The sequence below is a fragment of the Lichenostomus cassidix genome, chromosome 3 (assembly GCF_008360975.1).
Source record: "Lichenostomus cassidix isolate B80296 chromosome 3, HeHo_3.0, whole genome shotgun sequence".
NCBI lineage: Eukaryota > Metazoa > Chordata > Aves > Passeriformes > Meliphagidae > Lichenostomus > Lichenostomus cassidix.
This window is the reverse complement of record NC_139483.1, coordinates 94,950,937-94,972,507: the sequence shown is the minus strand read 5'-3', so window position 1 is coordinate 94,972,507 and position 21,571 is coordinate 94,950,937. Positions and strand designations below refer to the sequence as shown.

Below are 21,571 nucleotides of genomic sequence, written 5' to 3'. Positions count from 1 at the left end.
CCACATACTACTGTTGCACAGTCTTAGTACAGAATGCCCCACTTCTGCACCCAGAGCAGCTGATAAAACTCATGATGAATCACACGTTCAGAGTTCAACTGTGTCAGCGTATGAAAGGTATAGGAAAAGTCTAGCATCATCTCACATGGAGTCTGCTTAGGTTAAGGTAACATTTGACACCAACATTCCAGCAGCCTCATTAGCACTTGACCAGATGGCATCAACTGACTTTCCAGATTGCAGGCATGCACTCGGTATGCTTGTCAAGGGACAGAGGGAATTGTCTGACTGTACCACTGACACACACAAGGGAGTCTGTGAATAAAGGTAAACTAAGACTAAAGACTTTTGCAAACACACAGCCTTGTGTTTTTATGCCACAAAAATTCATCTTTCCTTGTAGCTTAGTTGATGTAAAACCTTGAAGAGCTTTGACAGCGTTATCCTTTCCCTCAAAGGATTTGCTTATGGGCAATTGTGAGCCTTTGCATATCATACAGTTCAAGAGGGCTTCCAACAGGAGCCAAGAAAATCTATAGCCAGGTGGCAATGCCTGGGAATATGTGCAATCTTTACATTCAGTTTACTAGATTTCTCCTCCCCCCTTACCACTTCCCAGTGCTTCAAAAGAAACTCAACTGACATTTTTATTACTATGAAGAGGTGAAACCTGAGTTACATTTCACCATGAAACAGGAAATGCTGTCTAGCAAAGTCTGCTGAGGATCACCTCTCCTTGCAGAGGTTACACAGCCCCGGCAGACTCACCAGCCTCTAAAGGTAGTTAACATCTGCTAAGCCTCCAAATGCTCCCCAACTGCTTCTTCCAGCTCACACCAGCCAAGGTTTACTCACACAGGCTGCCATCTGTGACTGTTTTAGTGGGAAGCTTAGTAACATGCCTGACTCAAGACTAGATTTTTGGGGTACTATAGGGGGTGACATTTCCAATCTGAGTAATACCATTTTCACAATGAAAACCTGAATTCAAAAGTTATGGCACCCCTACTGCAAGATCTTTTACAATTATTCTCCACACAAGCAGACAGGATTTGGGGTTATTATATACATACAAGTAATCTAATTCTAAGGGAAGCTGATGAATTCACTTCCGCTGAGTCATCCAAGATGAACAATAGTCAAGGAATAAATAAGGAATTAAGTTATACTCCAGAGACAGAAGTTTGAAAAGGAGATAGGAAAAGGCCTGAGGGTAAACAAACTACTTCAAAGATACAGCCTGCATTTCATGCAAATATGCAAGCCTTGTCAGCAAGTAACAGGAAATTAACTAATTGCAACAGGGCATGTTTTTGCCCTCTTTGCATTCTCAGCGCCAGTAGCACAGGGCTACCTGTCCTGCCCTACACTAAGTCATGCCATAACTTTTAAAGTCTGAAGTTTTTCGATGCAAAACCAATGGAGAACTTGTTTTAACCTTTTAGCTCTCCACAGCTAAAGAGGAGGTCAAATAGGAAGCAACCAAAACCACTGCAAATGGAAAAAGGAAGTAAAGGTACAAAAACCCTCAGTAAGTGGCACTGGTCCTCCATCTACTCTCAGGTAGGAAAAGGTAAGTTAGTAAGTGCTCTTGTCACACAGCCTGTCCCCAGCTTAGCTCTCCACTTGCTATTAATAGTGACTCCATAACTTGTCATAATGTCTTTTACTGTGTTGAACACTTCTAATACTATGCTTAGTACAACCAAGTACTAAATTCGTATCATTTGCTCAGAAGTTTACATCCCCAACTCCATGCTCCCCTCTGAGCTTGCATAAAGTGGCCCTAAACATAGATACTAAAGTAAAAAATGTCCTGTTCTTGGGACACTATCTTTCAGCCTTTGGATACTGATACATCTATCCTTCCTGACCTCTCCCAGTATCACCAAGCATGTATAGAACCATGTCAAAATATTGTCTCAAAAAAAAAAAAAAACCCTCTTTAACATTTCTGAGAGCAATACCTAAAAAACTGCAGGTTTTGTCCAGTGATGTAGTCAAGCACTCAGAAGTAAAAATTCCTTCCTACTTCAGTCTGATAAAGGTGAGAAGCTACAGAGCCTGCTTTTAGCTAAGACCTGGTAAGAAATGTTGCCTTTTAGAGCAAGTTACCTCAAAATCAACCTACACCTATGCCCCAACATGTTTCCTAAGAATTCAAACCCCTTATCCAGATGTCATTTATTTCGTAAGGCACAAACCACCTGCTAGTTGATTTCTTCCAGTGTCAGGAACATGTAGGTCTTCAACCGGTATCTCGCGGGCAAAGCTCAGGAGTTCCACTGCTCTACAGTAATTCTCCATATTCTCCCCACAAGGTGAGATTTGGAATACTTAGGTTCTTCATTACAAATTCTTTTTGCAGATTCTGGACTCTGTCGTCCAGTTGTGTTGTAACTGTGTCAAGAAAAACCTAAGAGGACTACCATTAAAATGCTGGGGACTTAATACTGTGATACACAGGTGTGACTCTCCAGACAGTGGCAACATCCCTTGAACCAGTTAATCCCCATCTGTGTTACTGGAATTCAAAATTTAAATGAAATTACTCTGTTATATGAATAGTTGTTTATTCAGCCATTTTTTGCATTTTACAGCTGGAATTCTGGAAATTCAAACACCACATCTTTGCCTGTGAGCTTCTTGTACACACCAGAAAATGTTTCCACCTGTGAAGACAAAAAAAATCTTGCTTATACATTCTGTATAAACAAATAACTATAAATTAACATACTTAAGGTACTATAGTATTTGCCAATGTATCTTCACTCAGGCCAATTATTTCCTTCTAGATTAAGGTAGCTGAGGATTTACGCAAAAGATACATTTCCCTAGAGTATTTGGACCCTCTTTGATGTGCAACCATGTAAGACCCCAAGAGCTGAGCAGGCCCAAACACCAGCCCCCCCACTTCCCCCGCTGGGAAAAACCCAAACCAAGGGCAGGCTTTACTTAGCACATCTGTTTAAGGTCAAAACTAAGTGCTTTGCTTGAAAAACAACAAAATGAAAACCACAAACAAACAAACCAAACAACCCAACCAACCCCTATACACACAAAAAGCCCAATAAAACACTGCCTGTTCCCATGAGGGAACTAATATAGCTACTTCATAATGCAGGGGCTTTGGCAAGTTGAACTAGAGCTTTAGTTCAAAACTGTCTTGCCTCTATTTCAGCAGCTTTCTCCAGATACAAACAGAAGCATTTCCACTGCCACAAGCCAAAAGGCAAGTCTTTCACTGTATCCGTAAGCAGTCTCTTAGGGATATAAGAATGTCACCCCGACCTGCATGAGAAACTAAGTTTTTTCATTTACCTTGTGTTCAACATTGTTCTGTTGTGCTTTGTCCAGATGGACTTTTATAAGCCTGCTGCCGTCCAGTTTTACACGGATTCTCTTGCCCACGATTTCACTTGGGAAGACCAGGTCCTCAAGAATAGCATCGTGCACTGCTGTAAGTGTACGGCTGAAATGCCACAATTGTATCATTAAAACATATCCTCTTGAAAAATCTTCTACTTTGACATGGTTTAAACCTTCTATAGCATGCTTTGGCTGAAAATTCAGTGGCGTTTTTTCTCTTTTAATGCCACAGTGTGACAATACAACACTATCACAGGTCATGCAAAAAGAAAAGCTAAATTCTAGAGTGCAGAAATTTAACGACTGCACAATGAGAAGAAGTAGCCAGGTTTCTGACCTTTTAGATCACACGTTGTTTTGTGGCAACAGCCCTGAAATATTCTTCTATTTCTACACATTTAATGAATATTTTACTTAAATCAAAACCAAAGTGCTCCATCTGCAACTCTGCCAGAGACACTGACTGGAACAGTTTATGTGTGTGAGTATCCTCAGCTGCACGGAGTACACTCATAGGAGACCCAGTTTTCAAAACACTGGATTCTTCATCTGCCTAAACCCAAGCAGCTTAGAAGACCAATATAACACAGAAAAAGCCCAGCTGGTAAATTGAGTCTATGCTTAGAAGACTATTTGAAGGCCATATGTGTGTTCCTGAACTGTCCAGAAATGAGCCAACATGAGAAAAATCAGCCCAGGTTATTTTACATTACTCTAGAGGACTAGTAAGACTTCTAGCATCCCAATCCGCAGTTTCAAGGGATTATCACCAGTAACTGAGACCTGCGTCTACAGCAGCACTTCACACCTCCCAAGACTGGGATAGCTAAGGGAGACAGACATCCACAGCAACACAGCAGCCTGATCTCATCTCAGGCTGAGACAGGGACAGTCCTGCACACTTGCCTTCCCTTGTGCAGAATGTGGCAGCATGCTACTCAAGACACAAATGCCAGCTTCTCTAATCACTGTGCAGTGCCAGTTTTAATAGAATGCAGGCAGAGTCCTCCAAACACAGGGCTGCAGCTACATCAGTACTGTGAAACTGTACTTTTAAAATCCATGCCTGAAGACTGCAAGATACAGTAACACGTGACACAGGTATAATACTGGGGCAGGGAAAAGCTACAAGACATGCCACATGTCATAAAGAGGACAAACTTTTAAGACACAGACTTACATAATGATATAGCAACATACAGATGAGTCACTGACATCCACAGAGACATAGCAGTGTTGCATGTCTAGCAATCAAGTGACTAGATGAGAGCAGGGAGGCAACTTAACACAAATGACTATACTATTGCTATCAAATTCATATCCAGAGGGACTAGTACTCGTACCTATACCCCTCCTCAGCCACTCTCTCCCTCATTGCATCCCCTTCAGTGTGCCAGCCTTGACTTCTGCACAGTCTAACATGTGAGGTGGAAGAGGCTCTTCCTACAACTTAAAAAAAAATAGTTCTTGTCAGCACACTGTGGTAAGAGACAGCGGGTTGGGGTTTCTTAAGCCAGCACTGCTGGCTAAAAATTTGCAACAGCTGTAGCTGGAAATACAAATCCAGTGCTAAGAAATGCAACACAGTGCCCAAAGATGAGCTTTCTACTGCACACTTTAGCAATCAAATGACAAATACTATTTCAAGCAGTAGGAGAAAAGACAAGACCACCCAATCACTTGAATGACTTCTCAAAAACTCAGGTAACCATTGCTTGACTAAACTACCAGTTACAAAAGAAGGCTGTCATATTGAGTCAGTATTATTTACTAACCTCCTGGGACGCTTTTGCTTGTTTTTTGTGCGGCTTTTTCTTGTTGGCTTGGGCAGAATCCTTCTCTGTTAAGGCAAGAACAAAAAAGGCATTTTTCAGTATCTAGTGGTTACAATCAACTCAGAAACATCTCTAGCACATGCACCTTCTCCCTCCACACTAGAAACTAATGCATGAAAAGCCAAAAAGGCAGACTTAGGGTTACACCAGCATTAGAAACTAGTTACTTGGAGAAGCTGAAGTGCTATGCTGCTGTATTTCTCAATTACCAATCCTGTATTTAGTGCACTGAAATAAAAGATTTGTACTTCATCCCTCTTGACAGGAACACAACCACAGTATTTTATTGTATCTCATTAGCACTGTGAACACACTTCTTTGGGAACAGAAATCCCAGGGAATTTTGAACTTCTGTTAGACTGAGCCTCTGGTGCAAACCAGAGTAGTGAGCTCAGTTCCACAGACAGCTAGGTGACATCTGAGACTGAAATGCTAGTTTTAGTAACAAAATGTATTCCACAATCCAGATCAAAACCTTAAATATAACATGTTCCAAAATTAGGATCTAAATAAATTTATACTACTTTAGATCAATAAAACTTATTTTCTACTTCCCTACTGCAGGGGTAGATGTTTTAAAACATTTGAGTTTTACAGGCAGTTTTAGCCGCCTGCAGTATTTTCTACTGTCACATCACAGCTTCTCTATGACTGTATTTATGATGGGGTTACCATAATCCAAATTGGGTCATGTCATACACAAAAGCACATGTTCCCTTCTCAAATACAGATTACTAATTTGACAAGGAATTCTCAAGCACAATCACAGAATAAGCTGCATAGGAAGAGACCCACAAGGATCATCAAGTCCAGCTCCTGGCCCTGCACAGAACATCCCCACAAGTCACACCATGTGCCCAAGAGCAATGCCCACAGGCTGGTGCTGTGACCACATCCCTGGGAAGCCTGCTCCAGTGCCCAACCACCCTCTGGGCGAAGAACCTTTTGGTGAAGTGACCCAGAGGCACTTCATTAAAATAAATCTTCTTGGCCACATAAAGATTCAGGGTAAGGTACTCTGTCTCTTGAAATTATATTAAGAAAAAATTTCACTAATAAAAGCTTCAGTCTCACTAACTGTCCTCTCTGCAGATAGATCCCTGGTTTGTCCAGCCTTTAAGTACGGCTCAGAGAACCCGCCATCACCTTTTCATGACTTAGCTCCGGTCACATATTTAGAACTTTTCTTCTCCTTTCCTATTAACCTAAAGTGCTCACACTGTGTAAGTGTAGTAAAGTTCTTATTAATATCTACTCCCTTTTACTTTCAAGTTTTGTGTCTCAAACCTCTGAAGGAGTAAGAGAAGAAAAAAGTTACATCCTACATGAAAAAGTTTTGCCTCTCACCAAGTTTACATAGTTGCCACCTGAAATCATTTTAGATAACATCTAGCAGACACTCATTACCTTGCCTGCTGGTACAATGAATTACTGTCAATGTTACCTTGAATGGGTAATGCAACACTAGAACATGTGTGAAGCTGGACTAAATCACCTCCAGAGATCTCTTCAAATCAACATTTTTGTGATTGTAAGTGGTTTTTTACCTGAGCAATGAACACCACATGTTTTCCACTAAATTTCTTCTCCAGCTCCCGAACTAGCCGCACCTGAATCTTCTGGAAGGACTTCAGCTGAGGAACTGGTACGAAGATAATGATGGCTTTTCTGCCACCACCCACTTCAATTTCCTGAAACAGAAGTACAAAGCATTAGCTGGGGGTTCAGAAGGAATGTTTAGTTTTATCATGAATCCTCTGAGCACAGGTATTGATAGTCTTGCTTCTGACTCTGAGGGGTGAGGAGTGCATGAGAGAGCAGTACCTGTCTTAATGCTCTACAGACAAAGCAATGAACAGAAAAACCTCTATCAGAGCACTTGTTTTGCTGTGGAGGAGTGAATGGACAAGAAATCCAACAACCCCTTTCAAAATCACATACTCTGAACAGCAAAGCCCATTCCCTCTGCAGGATAAGACTCAGATGCTAGAACTATAACTATACTGAATGCTTACCATCACATCTAGAGTTGTGCTGATATCAAGTTGCTCAAATCATTTGCTTTTAATGCAGACTAGACAAAGTTTACAGGAACAAATCTCTTACTGTTAATCTACTGCTTCACAGAAATCACGTTCTGTCCACCACTTGCCTAGGCCTGCACCACTACTCAATCAAAACCTTTCTCACCCCTCCAAATACCAACAGGATTACAATGCACTGAGACAGGTTACTTCTCCCCTGGTTTATTTCTCCAGTAGTTGATCAAACCTGATGAAGTTTGCATAGGCTTACAAGGCATTTCTCCCATGAAATTGGCTGCAGAGACATCCTCATTCTCCAACAGAATGGAAAGATGGATTGTTTTTCACCAGCTATGTTTGCATGAGCCAACTCCGATGCCCATGGGAGATTCCTCACAAATAAGACCAAGCAGCTAAGTAAACAACAAAGACATTTCTAAAAACCCTTCACTAAGGACAGCTGGCATTGCTGTACATCCAGAGAGATGAGGTATCTTCTCAAGGTCCCTCAGCTTACACACCAAGCTGCTTTCTGCATTCCCAGATTCTTTAACTCAACTCTAAGCAGTCAGGCCCCTGTGTCTCCACTGGTGGGCCTGGGCAAGAAGCAAAAGCAACCCACTTAAGTTTCTGCTTGCAGTGACCAGCTTCATTGCTGCCATCCAGTCTCCCAGGATGACAAATTCAAACACTAATTTTCTTCCTCCTTTTCCATTCATCGCCTTCTTCCTTTTCTTCCTTGATGTTTCAGTTGCCTGCATGATCTAAAACTAAAATGTGCAAGCAGGCTAAGCTACATGATCAAGTCAGTCTATTGCCTTAACCCACCTACCACCTATTACTTGTACAGAAGAGACTCACAACAAATATTTTTTACAAAGAGTATTGCAGTTTACGTTTCTGACAAAGTTTCTGTAACGCCTACATTTCCAGCCAATATCTACATGCAAAAAGCCAGTTTCAGACCCCAAACCCAGTCTGGAGAGACATTAAGTAGAATCGTAATTTTTATATACTTTTATTTAACACACTCAACCACTATTTGAGCTTTTACAGTGACTTTTCAGACTAGTTCCTAAGAAAAACAAAATTACAAAATCCTATGTGGTAACAGCAAATACCAAAAAATAAGCCACAACTATACATAATGAAACCATCACAGGCCATAAGAAAGGGCTGAAGACACCATTCACCCAGTACATTAACATCCACAAAAATTATACATACATAGAACAAGTCACCACCCAGTTCTTGGTGGAGAATGTCCTGCCTACCTTAGCAGCTGTGATGTTCAACTCCCGCAGCTGTGCCTTTAAGTCGGAGTTCATTTCCAACTCCAGCAGAGCCTAGAAAAGTGAAGTTGCAGAATAATCCATTACATGCAGTTCAATTCAGAAGAACCCTTGAGACCAAAGTGCATCCACAGTGCCAGAAAGCATCTATATCCTTTTATCACAGTCCATATCCAAGATTTAACTTCCCGTAAGACTCACCAACATGCAACAAGTTTAACTGATAGAAACAGAGACTAATTGACTCAGTTCTTATGTAAAACTACGGAAAAAAACCACGTTTAGACAGGATCAACCTCAAAGTTTAGGGTCTGGACAACCGTCTCTGTAACTTGAAGTGAGTTGCCAAAGAGCACAGGGAAAAGCCACATACCTGGGATATACCAGACTCGAACTCATCTGGCTTCTCGCCATTAGGCTTCACGATCTTGGCGCTAGAGCTAAACATGGCCTTTCTGCAACGCAAAAGAACACTTCGGCTGTCACCAGGCACATGTCACCTGCTCCAAACACAGCCGGGACTCTGCAATCCGGCTGCGCAAGCACACGCTCCAAAACTAAGGCAGAGAGCGCCGCACGGGCCAGGCCCGCCCCAGCACGTCGCTGCAAAGGGTGCCCACCGGGACACAGGGAAGCCGTCCCGGGGAGCGCAGGGCCTGCCTACCTCGGGGCCCGCCACAGGGCCCCGGGAGCCCAGGAAAGCGGCACCACCACTCCCAGAGCCCCACGAGTCGCCTGACGGGCGTGCGGCGCTCCTGGGCCCCGCTCCCGGCCCAGGCCCCCTCCTCCCGCTTCCCGCGGGGCGCCGCCGGACGAGGGAGGAGGGAAACCCCGCCGGCCAGCCACCCTCGGGCCCGGGCGCCCCGGCGGCCATCGGGCCCCGGACGGGCGGTAATCGGGCGCATCCCCACGCCGCGGTGCCGTGGGAGGCCCCGCGCCCCGCCCGGTCCCGTATCGCGGCAGCCCCGGCGGGGAAACGGCGGCCCCGGGCCGGGCACCCACCTCGCTCCGCGCCGGCCGGGAAAAGGGGGAGCTCTCGCGAGAGCAGGCCAAATCGCGGGCTGGGAAGGCGCTGGCCCCGCCCACTCCGGGGTGAAGCCGGAGCAGGAAGAAGGGCAGGGCGGGCGCTGTGAACACTCAGCGCCTCCGCCACAGCGAAGCCTGAGCGGACATTCGGAGTCCTGGCGCGGAGGGCGAGGGTTGGCACACGCGCAGTGCCGTGCAGCGGGGCGGGCGGTGGGAGCTGCCCTCCCGTTTCGCCTCAGCCTCTGCGGCAGGGCGCGAAGGAGCGGGAAGGAAAGCCTGCCGGACTGTGTCCGTCCCTGTTACGCCAGGCCTTCGCTGACACTTGCTTCTCCGTGGGCCGCCCCCGCCGCCCCCCTCACAGGCGGAATTCTCGGCCTCTGGTGTCGAAATGCCGCTCCTGTGAAGAGCCACCAGCGTCTCGGCCTTAGCACCGCGGCGCGCTCGGTTTGCTCAGCCTGCGGACGAAGCGCGGCTCTGCCTGCCCCGCGGACCTCCTTCTCTCTCTCGCTCCCTGCCGCCAGGGCTGGGCAGGACGGCAGCGGCCACCGCTCGATCAGCACTGGGAGAGTGCATGGTGCTTTTCCTCCCCTCTCCGTTTAATCACTCTACGTTAATTTAGTGGTCTGGGAGGTCACTCTGATGTTCTGCCCTTTCAAGGCAGAAGAGACGTGCTGGAGCACTGCTGGCAGAGTCACCCCTGGCCTGCAGCGAGGTGTTGTGCTGGACCGACATGGCCAAAGCCGTGCCAGGGAGCGTGCTGGCAACCAGGGAGCGTGGGCAATCGCCTGCCGGCACAGGGCAGCCTGGCTTTGGTTTGTTTGCCTCTATAAAGATGACTTCCCAGTTGCTTCCGTTAAGACAATGTCACAGTGATCACTGTTACCAGACTGTTATTAGACTAGAAATAATGCATGAGTCTTCAGCTGTGTTCAGGTACTAACTCGAGGGTGCTGGGCTCAACGTACTCTTGTCATCAGTGGAAACACTTTTTATTGTACACTGTTATTATCTAACAAAGAAGGCTCTAATAGTACTTGGGTTGCACACTGATAAATAGAACAGGCTGTACTCTCAGTTTTGAAAGAAGTGACTTGTTTGTTGATTCAGGTAAAAGTGCCTGGCTCTGTATCTGAAGTGGAGCTAAAACCTTGCCTTGACAAAAAAAAAAGAAGACAAAAAAAATCCCCATCTTGACACTTCACTGTTGGCTGATTTAGGTTTCCTGCTCAAGGGAAAGTCCCACTTGGAGGCAGGTGTCCAGCTCTCTTGGCACATACTGTCCAGGGATGCTAGACTCAGGAACAGGGTTCAGAGCACTGGTTCTGTGCTCAGATTCCCTGGATTACCCTAAGTGCAGCTACCTAAAGCTTGTACTACCACATTTGCTATTACCGTGTAATGGTGTGTGTAAAGTCTTTTACTTAAAAACTGCAGTAGTGGAGTAATAAGCTCCTGTAAACAAAAAACTGGCAAAGACACCAACACTCCCAACCTAAACAACCTTGTCAACTGCAGGAGGCAGCTCATCAGGTTTTCTAACGTTTGTGGACTTTTGACTAAATTTATGATAGCCAGAAAAGGAGATTGTTCAGTTCTCATTTTTCTCCCAAGTCACTCTTCCTCCCTAGCATGAATTCAATGAATGAGAAAAACTGCTCAGCTCATACTGATGAGGTATTAGTATTTATAGATACTTGGATTGGCTAAGTAATAGTGATCAGGACCTGATTGGAGAGTAACAAAAAGACAGATAACAAGGAATTGTCTCAACAGTCCAGAAGTCTTGCACTCAGTTTACACTCTGAAGTCATTCATGAGAGGGAGAAAGAATAGGTGATGTGTGGATGGATCAAAACATGACTGCTCAGAGCATTAATGAATACAGATGCAATATGACTATCTGCAGCTTCCCATCTCCATGCTATGAGTGCTACTGAACAGACCAGGATGCTGCATAACAGCAACAAGAAAAAAGGTGTAGAGTGGTTTCCTTGTGGACACTGAATTTATGTTAGGGGAAGGATGCAGAGTGTTGAGATTGATGTACCTGGTACCCAATAATGCCTGGTACTCAAAAGTATCTGACAGGTTTTTAAGAATCACTGTGGACCTGTGATCTTTAAAAGAAGTCATGTCACTACAAAGTAATATAATTAATAAGGTTTTTATGCCGTGCAGTCTCAGAATGGGCAGGATAAAGAAGTGGAAAGGATAAATTAGTCAGATGTGTGACAAAATTATCCTAACAGCAATAGGACATTATGAATGTTATGAATATATCATGTCATGATATTCTGAATATAACAATAAGTAATATAATAAGTGGAAGAAACAGAGCAAGATAGCATGTCTTGTTGGGGTCTTAGCTAACTCCAGAACTGGAAGCAAAAGTGAATCTATTACTAGTTCACTTCTCTGAACAAGGCTTGTACAACCACCTCATGGGTAGGCTGGTCTTCTAAGGGTCGACTGAAGGCTGTGATGATGCTGAGGCACTACTGCTTTGCAGCTTCACTGACATATACCTTTACATTGAAGTACAGGCAAGTGTTTTGTTCTGCAAGATCTCAGTTCTGAGAAGGAAGATAAAACACACCCTTTTCCTGTCTTATATCTTCACTCAAGCTGATGAGATGGCACTATAATGTACATTTCCAGGGTATGCTAGATAAAGTGTGTACGTAGTGACCTCCCCACCTAAAAATTCAGTTTTAAATAGACACTCAATTTGGGTCACATCAAATTTTGCTTTAAAACCTTATGTGGGGAACCACATCATGGTTAAACATGTTTCAAGCTAAAATATTTATCAAAGAAGATTAAAATGCTTAGCTAATGTGTACATTGCAGGCATTAATGTGGGACAAAGTAATCAGCTAACATTTACAGATAGTTTAAGGATACATGTCTTCAAGGCGTGTGCCCTTACCTAAGTGATGAGTGTATTTTTGACCACATATATTGTCCTCCTTTTTTCCTGCATTTATAACTGTCTGTTATAAATACAGAAATAGCTGCCACAAAAAATGGTTAATAAGTGAATAAACAAGTTTTGGTTCTAATGTGAGGAAGATATACAGGACCCCTTAGAAACTTTAAAATATGACTGTTGTGAATGGCTAAATGACCACTCATTCAACATGGTGCCACCACGTTTCTACCAAAACAGGGACTCTTTTTTCCCTTAGTCACTCATCCCAAGCACCTCATCGGTGGTAGCACAAGTGCTTGTGCAAGTTTTGATTTGGCAAAAATTGGCTGGATTTCTGTAGGCGATCAGCTTATTCTGCAGTGGCTACATGGGGTTACCAATCCACATATATATTTACGTTAATCTGTATTCAAATGAGAGTTTTTGTGACTGAAAGCTTCAGCTTTGCAGGTGGGGACTAAATAGTTCATTTCTTGGTAAGTCTTCCCACTCATTTAAAAAAAATGAGTTACAAAGCCTGAAACATCCTTTCTGCCCCGGCTGATTGGAAACCCCCCAGCTCCACTAATGCTACTGAGAGCAAGTACCATGGAGCAAACACAGGTATCGCTTAATCTAGCGCTGCTAAATGCCACTGCAGTAAAAATGACAGCTGTCATGAGTAAAGGGATCCATGTCTCCTGCCACTGCAGTACAACAGCATGGAAAAATCAGCAACGGAAATGCAGCAGTAAAGGTAGGGCTGGCATCATATACAGCCTCAGTTTTACCAACTGTGAGAAAAAGCAAAGAGTGTATAGTACTCAGTGGACTTCAAAAATCTTCTTTTTTTTTTCTGGTTTGAATGTGAGCTCTGCATATTGGTCATGATGGCAAAGGAGTTACTGCTCAGTCCATGGATGTAAATTTGATGTGTGAATCTGTTCAACCAGAGGATTAATCAGGGTAACAGAAGGTTTTTTCTTTCCCCATAACTTAGTGCTTGTTGTTCTGTTAGTATGTGTTGACCAAAGAAGACTAGGAGCAATAAAAAGGTGCAAACCTGTAAGGAATAAGAAATCTTTCTACTATAGGAAATTATAATTAAAAGGAAAGCTAATCAAGAGTAATAAAATAAAAATATCACAGACAGGAAGTAGTGAAAAGTCTCAGTGGAAAACTTTATAGAGATAATCAGTGTAAATAATCTTCATCTGAGAAAAGCAGACATAAGCATTTTGTAAGAGTATATTAGGTCTCATGAATATATTGGAAGAAGCAAGAAAAATGCAGTAATTATATTCTCATACAACCCTGACCAAGTTGTTTCTCTGTTCCACCAAGGCCTGTCAAATACGTAAGCTCTTTGGGTTTGGGTGTTTTTTAAAGAGGAGTGTTATCCAACTGATACGAATAATAATGTTGAGCCCATTTCCTGGTTTTGCAACAGAAAGCAAAATTAATGCCAGTGTTTCACATTCTTGGCATTTTACCAGGCCACCCTTGCAAATCTGGGCACAACGCTTTGCAGCTCTGGCACCGTGTGGTCAGCTTTGTCACAGGGATCTCCATTAGAGACACGAGGGAAGTCCAGCAGCTGAAAACGTAGCAGCTCAGACACGTTGGGCTGTTTCTGGAGGTGCCACACCAGTGCACCCATCTTTGCTACTTTGATGTCACCCAAAGCTGAGGTACTGAATTTGGCACATACCAAGAGCTCCCAGCTGTGGTCTCCCAGTCCATCCCAGTCCGGATACAAGGATACATGGCAGCAGCTTGCAGCTGGGAATGGTCTGAAATTCAATCTGCTTGGGCAATGTATCTTATTAATGCATGTAAATATCTCCAAGGCAGGCGCTAAGAGGATGGTGCCAGTCTTCTTGGTGGTGCTCACCCACAGGGCGAGGAGCAGTGCCATAAACTAAAACACGAGAAGCTCCACCTCAATAAGGAAGACCTTCTTTACAGTGAGGGCGTCAGAGCACTGGAATAGCTGCCCAGGAAGGTCGTGGCCTATCCCTCTATGGAGGCATTCCAAACGCACCTGGGCCTACCAGAGGTCTCTCCCACCCCTAGCAATCCCACAATTCTGTGAAGGTGTTTCTTCTCACTCCAGGGGCCACCTGAGCACAGGGCTCAGCTGAACACGTGTACCCAGAACCCTTGATTTGGAGAGCAGGATGAGAACCAGCTTAACGACCTCGTCCAGCTGCAAACGTTCGGACGTGCTAAACATGTCAACGCCCCTGTGAGATCTCGTTTGCCTTTTAGCTACTGGGGCTTCCAGAACGAGGTGGTTTGTGTAAAACCGCTACGACCCCGCAGACCTCGTGCCCCACCCCCAAAACAACAGCTGATTTGGGTTTTTCAAATACCATTATTGGCGTGGGGAGGGAATAAAAAGACGAACAAAAAAGCCAGCCCGTACAAAACCCGCGCGGCGGGACTTTCGGTACTTTGGTCTCCCTGGCGGCCCGTAGCAGGCTCCGGCACTCGCGCAGGCGCAGCGGTGCTGGGGCGGGGGCGCGGATGGCGGCGGGGCCGCGCGATGCTGCGCTGGCTCGCCGCTGTGCTCAGCCACTCCTGCTTTGTCCCCGGGGGCGGCTCCATGTTCTACGCGGTGCGCAAGGGCCGGCGGACCGGCGTCTACCGCACCTGGTGAGCGAGGGCCGCGGCGGAGCGGGGAACCACAGCCCGCCCGGCCCGGCCTCACCGCCGCCCGCTCTGTTGCAGGGCGGAGTGCCAGGAGCAGGTGAACAAGTTCCCCTCCGCCAGCTTCAAGAAGTTCGCTAGCGAGAAGGACGCCTGGAGCTTCGTGCGCGCCGGCGGTGCGGGGCCGCAGCAGCCCGAGGCGGCAGGTAGCGCGTCCCGCCGCCCGGAGGGAGAAGGGGGGGGAGGGAGGGAGTCCCGCCGGGGCAGGCAGGAGGCAGGGCGCGACCCGCCGGGCTCTGCACGGCGGCTGTGCCAGCGCTGCGCCTGCTGCCCAACGTGGGCGTTAGCCCCTGGTCATTCCTCGCCGCTGGCGCAGGGCTTTGGCCACGGCCTCCGGACAGGTGATGAATGTGCCAGGGCAGTGAAAGCGTTTGTGTGGTGCTTGGAGAGCGATGCTTGTTCCGTGTCCGTGTTAAGGTGTAAGGGCCCTTGCATATCTGTGTCCTTTTCGGTGTGATTTAGAATGAAAAATGACTCGTGTATTCTATTTTTTTTTTTTTTTTTTTTTTGCATAATAGTTTGGGGTGGTGTCAGGTAACAGACTAACATTGCTAATAGCTGATAACAGCTGTTGTCTTTAGAAGCAGTTATTTCAAATAAAGTAGGATTTTACTGAGCTTTCTTTTTTTTTTTTTTTTTTTTTAAGGGGCATTTGGTCCTCCAGCTGTGACACAAGAAAGTGCTAGCCAGAGAGAGGAACCAGAATTAAACAGCGTGTGTTGTGGTACATGTAAAAGGCCATATGAACAGTCTACAAACGAAGAGCAGGTTGCAAAGCGTGTAAAACATGACGAAGTACACTCAGTGTGCTCAACACCAACAGTCAGTGAAGATAAGTTTTCATATATGGGTGAGGTCTTTGATCATTCCTATAATTCTTTTCATTTCTTTACACTCTGAGATAAGCAACAAGTGGAACTACTAGCTTTCAGGGAGGTTTGTATATGGCAGCATTAGGCTCATTATTTCTTTTTGAAATGGAAATATGAGTCATGACGTATTTGTTCACATTGTCTTTCAATGTAATTTTGATTGGTTTTAACTGATATCAATATATAGCTTAATCATTGTAGGTCATTGTAGGTGTGATTTTATGTGTATCTGGGTTACAGACTATATTTAAATGTATTGATGTAACTGGGAAGTTTGGTAGAAAACATGAACTATAGCGAGAAGTATGGGACTTGGGGCAAAAGTTCTTGGGGTTGACTAGTTTGACAGCAGTGAGGGTGTCAAGCTGCAGGGGGACTTGTGGTGTTCTGCGCTGCTAATTCACGTGGCTTCTGCAGTTAACTTTTGGAAGGGCTGCCTCGGCAGAGAAGTTTTGGGGATTAATGTACTGGCAAACATTTCTTTCAGCTTAAAGAATCTGTTCTTGAGGAAGAGCTTGAACTTCTGATTTTGGAAATTTTTTGCAGGTGACTTCGCAGTTGTTTATACAGATGGTTGTTGCACTAGTAATGGGCGTAATAGGGCACGTGCTGGAATAGGCGTCTACTGGGGACCAGGCCACCCTTTGTAAGTAGCTGGATGGAATTTTTAATTAATGTATTCTATTTGGTTTTTATGTGATTTATAATACCAGCATCCTTTTAAATATGAAACTCTGCTGTTAAGACTCATAATGACAGTGTTAGGGGACTAGGGAGTTACTGAGGGGAAAAGAGCAGCTTCTCTGGGGAAAATCAACTGAAAATAATAATTTTGGGGGCTGAAACTAGAATTAAAGAAATGTGGAAAGCTTTTCAATAGAAGGCGGTGTGCACAGAAGATGACAATGTAATTTAATATTGATGGCAAGTCCAAATTTGCAGGTTGCTCTATGCAGGTGAAAGCTAGAGCTAGAATATATGTTCATCCTTCTTTATAAAAACAAAAGTAGCTCTCTCGTATTTCTTTTTTTTCATGCGTAGCCATTGTACACCATTCTGTATACTTAGGATGATTAATTTACTATTTGTTCTTTGGACACAGAAACACCAGTGAAAGACTTCCTGGACGGCAGACTAACCAAAGAGCAGAAATCCATGTAAGTAGTAAATGTCCTGAAATGCTTCTCTGTGTTACACAGCAGCAGCACTTTCACGCCCATTTCAACTCTAGTTTTCAGAAACCAGTATGGAGCTCTAAGGGAAGTATGCAAAATATCCAGAGTTAGAACTTCAAACAGTTGTCTTCAAGTTTTATTGGTCCTTACTGGTTTTGAACAAGGTAATTCACCTTGAGAATCCCCAAATACCATCAAGCACAGCTATTTAAACAGCCTTACATTAGAAAAGTCTGGCTCTCAAATTCCCTTGCATTTTTAATGTGTATATTTCAGACTTTGGAGTGAGGGCTGCTTACTATCGGTTAAGTGGAGAGTCACCTTCTTATGATGGTAGGATCAGAGTATCATAATTCTTAAATGAATATAAAAAACAGTTCTAGATTCCTGACTAACTTCTGTTGGCAGCAGCAGATTTAGTCTTTCCCTCTCATCTCCCTGTAATTATTGTATGCTGCTATCCCACTTTGTATTTGGAGATGAACTGAAATGGGCAATTGATCTGCTTAAAAACCACAAAGTTCATTTTAGTGAGAGACAAGCAGAGATGGTGTTGGTGTGCCAGCAGTCAAACTTGTCACTAAAGAGCTCTTCAGCTCTACATCTACACTCAGCCACTTCTTCCTGTTATATTTCAGAGCAGCAAGAAAACCACCAGTCTGTTAAGGCTTCCAGACTGATGGAACTGATAGGAATCCTTCCTCCTCAAAGTTTTGGAGAAAATGCCTCAGACTTGGTGTGCAGTTGATAGAGGTTTTGATGGTTAGAAAATGGGTCAGAGGGCTACTCCTTCGGCACAGAGTTGAACATCAGAATGTTACAAGGTTTTGTTTGCCATTGAAACTTAGGTACCTGCCTCTTTGCCTGAATCATAAGGGTGTCATCTGTGTACATAGTTTTGGGATGTGCTACACTAAAACTTGTTGATAACCACTAGTGGAGAGGTTGCAGTAATACTCTGTAGTTCTGTGTTAGCATCAGGTTTGTTGGTATTTTAATTCCATGTGGTCAAAATCCTTTCTGAATTGTGATTGTATTGAAATGTTCTTAAGGCAGCATGCAAAGCCATAGAGCAAGCCAAGAGTCAAAACATCAAGAAGTTAATAATCTACACTGATAGCAAGTTTACTATTAATGGTAAGTTAATGATTTTAATTTTCCTGATACTTAAAGACACTGCATTCTATTTCATTAAATAAGACCTGCAGAACATTCTGAGTCCTGGAGAGAGGAATGTAAGACAGTGCATAATTTATCACTCATGACTGCTTGGGGAAAAACTTCAGATTATCAAACATTGCCTGCTAACTGCGTGGAATAAAAATAGAGTCAAAGTGTCTGTTACAGTAAATGCTGACAGAAGTAACAACAGGGTCTTTGGCTTGAGGTGTTCAGTGTGACTGAATCTAGAAAAAATGTCATTCATGTATAAGCTGTTAAGGCTATACTCAGGAAATTATTTGGAAGTTGGTGGGGTAACCTGCATGGGTTTTTTTTTTTTGTTGGTTTGCTTGGATTGGAGAGGCTGTCTTAACATGCACATGTGAAGTACATTCAAGTTCTCTTGCTTCCAAGCTTTTAGGGTATACTGGAAGACTAGCCAGAGATTATAGGTGCTTAGAGTATGTATTAAAAGTTTCACCATCATCTAAAGACTTGGAAAACTTAATTTTACTCTTATAAATACCATATGAAGCAGCCAATAAGACTTAATTTCTGAAAGAAACTTCTTTCCTCAAGATCTTCAGATTTTGTTCCCATCATAATCTGGAGCTGCTTACGTATTTTTTTCTTTTCTCTTTTTTGTCAATTTTACAACAGCAGTGCATGTTTTTGTTGTTTCCAGATTGCTTTGGAAATTTGATATTGTGGGGGGTTTTTTTGAAATAACATTAAACAAACTTAATTTTCAACTGTAAGTTGCACTAAATGTTACTCTTTTACTCTTTGTTTTTGTCTGTCTCTTTGGTTTTGCTTACCAGCTTCATTTTGCATTTTGGGTCACTGAGGTGCAGGTTCCATTTTTGTTTAACAGAAGTTGTTTTGTAGATGTGTCTGGGAGTTATTTAAAAATGCCAGAGAAGTTCAGTACAAATGGATGTAGTTTGGTTTTTAGGAGGTTTTGCGTACAAGGTTGGTGATTTCCTGTTTGGTTCAGGCCATGAAAGCAGTAAGGATGTCTTACATTGTACACACCAGCAAAGATACAAAAAAAAAAATATTCTAGCCAGCAGTAAACTTAGCTTACTGAACCATCAAGCAAATTAGCTTCAGTTTATTGAAGTTCATAAATTAATGTCTATATAATGCATGTATAAGATTGTAGTCTTTTAAATTAAATACCGGTTTGGGAAAAGGGAAAACATGGTTGGGTAATTCAGAGAATAATGAAAAAATACAATCCTGAAAGACAGCAGCAGAGAATGAAACAAGAATTGTCTTTTGTCTCCAGTGTCTTTGTTTGAGACTTTGTACAGAGTTAATGTCTTGTTAAATGGCTGTTGGCTCTGTCTTGATCTTTGCTGGCTTCTTGAATAGCACTCTTACAGAGATACTCCCTTTGGACAGGTATTACAAGCTGGGTTGACAACTGGAAAACAAATGGCTGGAGAACAAGTTCAGGAGGAAGTGTAATAAATAAAGAAGACTTTCAAAGACTTGATAATCTAGTAAAAGACATAGAAATTCAATGGGTAAGTTCCTTGTTTTCTTATTCTTAATGACATCTTAAACATGTTTCTGTTTGAAAACTTAAAAGTGTAAGCTAAGAATTTTGTAGAGCATATTGTACATCCTTAAGTAAAACTGTAAATGCAGAGAAGCTGCTTGTTGTGTTTAAAGCAAAGGATCAACATAATCTCAATTATTGGAACCAGTATTTCATTTATTAAAATGAATATTTGTATTTGTTTCCTGTCTTATTATTACTTAAATGCCTGCAAGAATTATTTTAAGATTGTTAGTGCTGTTAGTAGATTCAATTTCTGTTCCTGGAAATCTAACCTTAGAATATAACTGTCTTTGTGTCATAGCTGAATATCTGTATTTGCCTTTTGGAACTCTTTAAGATGCTGCTTTGTTGGAGTAACTTCCTCCACTCTTACTTCTTACAAGGATGGGCTTAGAGTTGAAAGGTTTTTTTTCAGTTTCTGATTGGTGGATGGACAACTAAGACATCTAAAAATGGAGAGATTCTTTTAATATCCTGTTTGTGTATCCTAAGTGAGTGCTGTAACCACCAAGCCTTTCAGTGGAATAGGGGTGTTTGGCTTTTGGGGAAAGATTAAGTCAATTTAAGCACTGAATGTGGGGAGGTTTTTCTCTCTTCTTTAAAAGTGGGAATTTTGAATTGAAGCTGTTGTCTGCATTTCTTAAAGGTTAGGTTAGGTGGTCCTTACGGAAACTAGTGAATTGCATAAAGATGATTTTCACAGTTTGGCAAGACTTTCTCTACGAAAATCCATGGGAAGAACAGCTGAGGGCTAAATGTGAGGTCAAGGGCCTCTGAGGAGATGCTCCTGTACTTTGAATGAAAGGCTGTTGCTTTTAATGAAACTGAATAAGTTTCGTATATATACTTTCGTCCTGGTTTCTTCCATATCTAACACGCCTATATTTTGTCTTGATAGATGCATATTCCTGGTCATGCTGGCTTCCAAGGAAATGAAGAAGCTGATAGACTAGCAAGAGAAGGAGCTTGTAAATAGAAGTGCTGATGTCCTGGGACTAGAGACTGTTGTACTGGGAGGAGAAGGCCTAACATGACAGCAACAACTTGAACTGCTGTAATTGTTTCGGAGTGGAACTTTGAGCTGTACTTCTTTCTGGCCTGAAGCACAAAATATAAACCAACTCCTGGGAAGGAAAAGCCCATATCTTCTGTGGCATTTGTTTTACAATTAAGACAATATTTAGTTCATGATACTGAGTATTTGTCTTTTCTCCATCTATTGGAAGGGCTGTGGTCAGTGTTTTTAGCAGTCTTGTGTACTTACAAAGTCACTGTAAAGACAGGCTTTGGAAGAAATAATATTAAATTGTTCTGTATTTCCTCTCAGTGAAATAAACTTTTTTTTTTTTTGTACAGAGATATATTGCAGCCCTAAATAGCTGGGGCTGGGGCAGACTTTGGGGTTGTTTGGTTTGGTAGGAGGTCACCTATCACTAAGGTATCCTAAGATGTCCATTGGTCTGCTCTGGCATTCTGGTTCTAGCAATAACTGCTCCACAGATGGGCTTCTAACACTGGCCTCTGTGTGCCTCACAGTGTCATCAGGTACAGAACCAGTAGCTTTCTTTTATCATGTTATTTTGCAGGGTAGCATGAACAAAGTAAAAAGCCAGGTCACAAAACT

At 43.2% G+C, this 21,571-nt stretch overlaps 2 protein-coding genes across 2 annotated transcripts; one reads left to right on the top strand and one right to left on the bottom strand.

The window, feature by feature from the left end:
* Window positions 1-2,556: 2,556 nt before the first annotated feature.
* Window positions 2,557-9,639, bottom strand: RPS7 (ribosomal protein S7). Its single transcript, XM_085056791.1, has 7 exons — window positions 9,523-9,639; window positions 8,894-8,975; window positions 8,503-8,574; window positions 6,752-6,895; window positions 5,145-5,209; window positions 3,322-3,472; window positions 2,557-2,672 (listed from the first exon to the last, which is right to left on the bottom strand). The coding sequence occupies exons 2-7, from the start codon at window positions 8,966-8,968 to the stop codon at window positions 2,595-2,597; spliced, it is 585 nt and encodes a 194-aa protein (XP_084912917.1). The 5' UTR covers window positions 8,969-8,975; window positions 9,523-9,639; the 3' UTR covers window positions 2,557-2,594.
* Window positions 9,640-14,907: 5,268 nt separating this feature from the next.
* RNASEH1 (ribonuclease H1) lies at window positions 14,908-21,294 on the top strand. The gene is made up of 8 exons (XM_085056798.1): window positions 14,908-15,115; window positions 15,191-15,315; window positions 15,816-16,019; window positions 16,588-16,687; window positions 17,144-17,198; window positions 18,269-18,353; window positions 19,785-19,909; window positions 20,846-21,294. Exons 1-8 carry the CDS (start codon window positions 15,006-15,008, stop codon window positions 20,921-20,923), a joined length of 882 nt encoding a protein of 293 aa, XP_084912924.1. The 5' UTR covers window positions 14,908-15,005; the 3' UTR covers window positions 20,924-21,294.
* Window positions 21,295-21,571: the final 277 nt, after the last annotated feature.

Bases quoted from the DNA above. Each gene is read 5' to 3' on its own strand.
- RPS7 (XM_085056791.1), bottom strand. From the start codon at position 8,968: ATGTTTAGCTCTAGCGCCAAGATCGTGAAGCCTAATGGCGAGAAGCCA. The intron at 5,210-6,751 runs GTAAAAAACCAC...TTGCCTTAACAG, and splicing joins ATGTGGTGTTCATTGCTCAG to AGAAGGATTCTGCCCAAGCC. The intron at 2,673-3,321 runs GTAAATGAAAAA...TTGTCTTCACAG, and splicing joins AGAACAATGTTGAACACAAG to GTGGAAACATTTTCTGGTGT.
- RNASEH1 (XM_085056798.1), top strand. From the start codon at position 15,006: ATGCTGCGCTGGCTCGCCGCTGTGCTCAGCCACTCCTGCTTTGTCCCC. The intron at 15,316-15,815 runs GTAGCGCGTCCC...TTTTTTTTTAAG, and splicing joins GCAGCAGCCCGAGGCGGCAG to GGGCATTTGGTCCTCCAGCT. The intron at 17,199-18,268 runs GTAAGTAGTAAA...AATGTTCTTAAG, and splicing joins ACCAAAGAGCAGAAATCCAT to GCAGCATGCAAAGCCATAGA.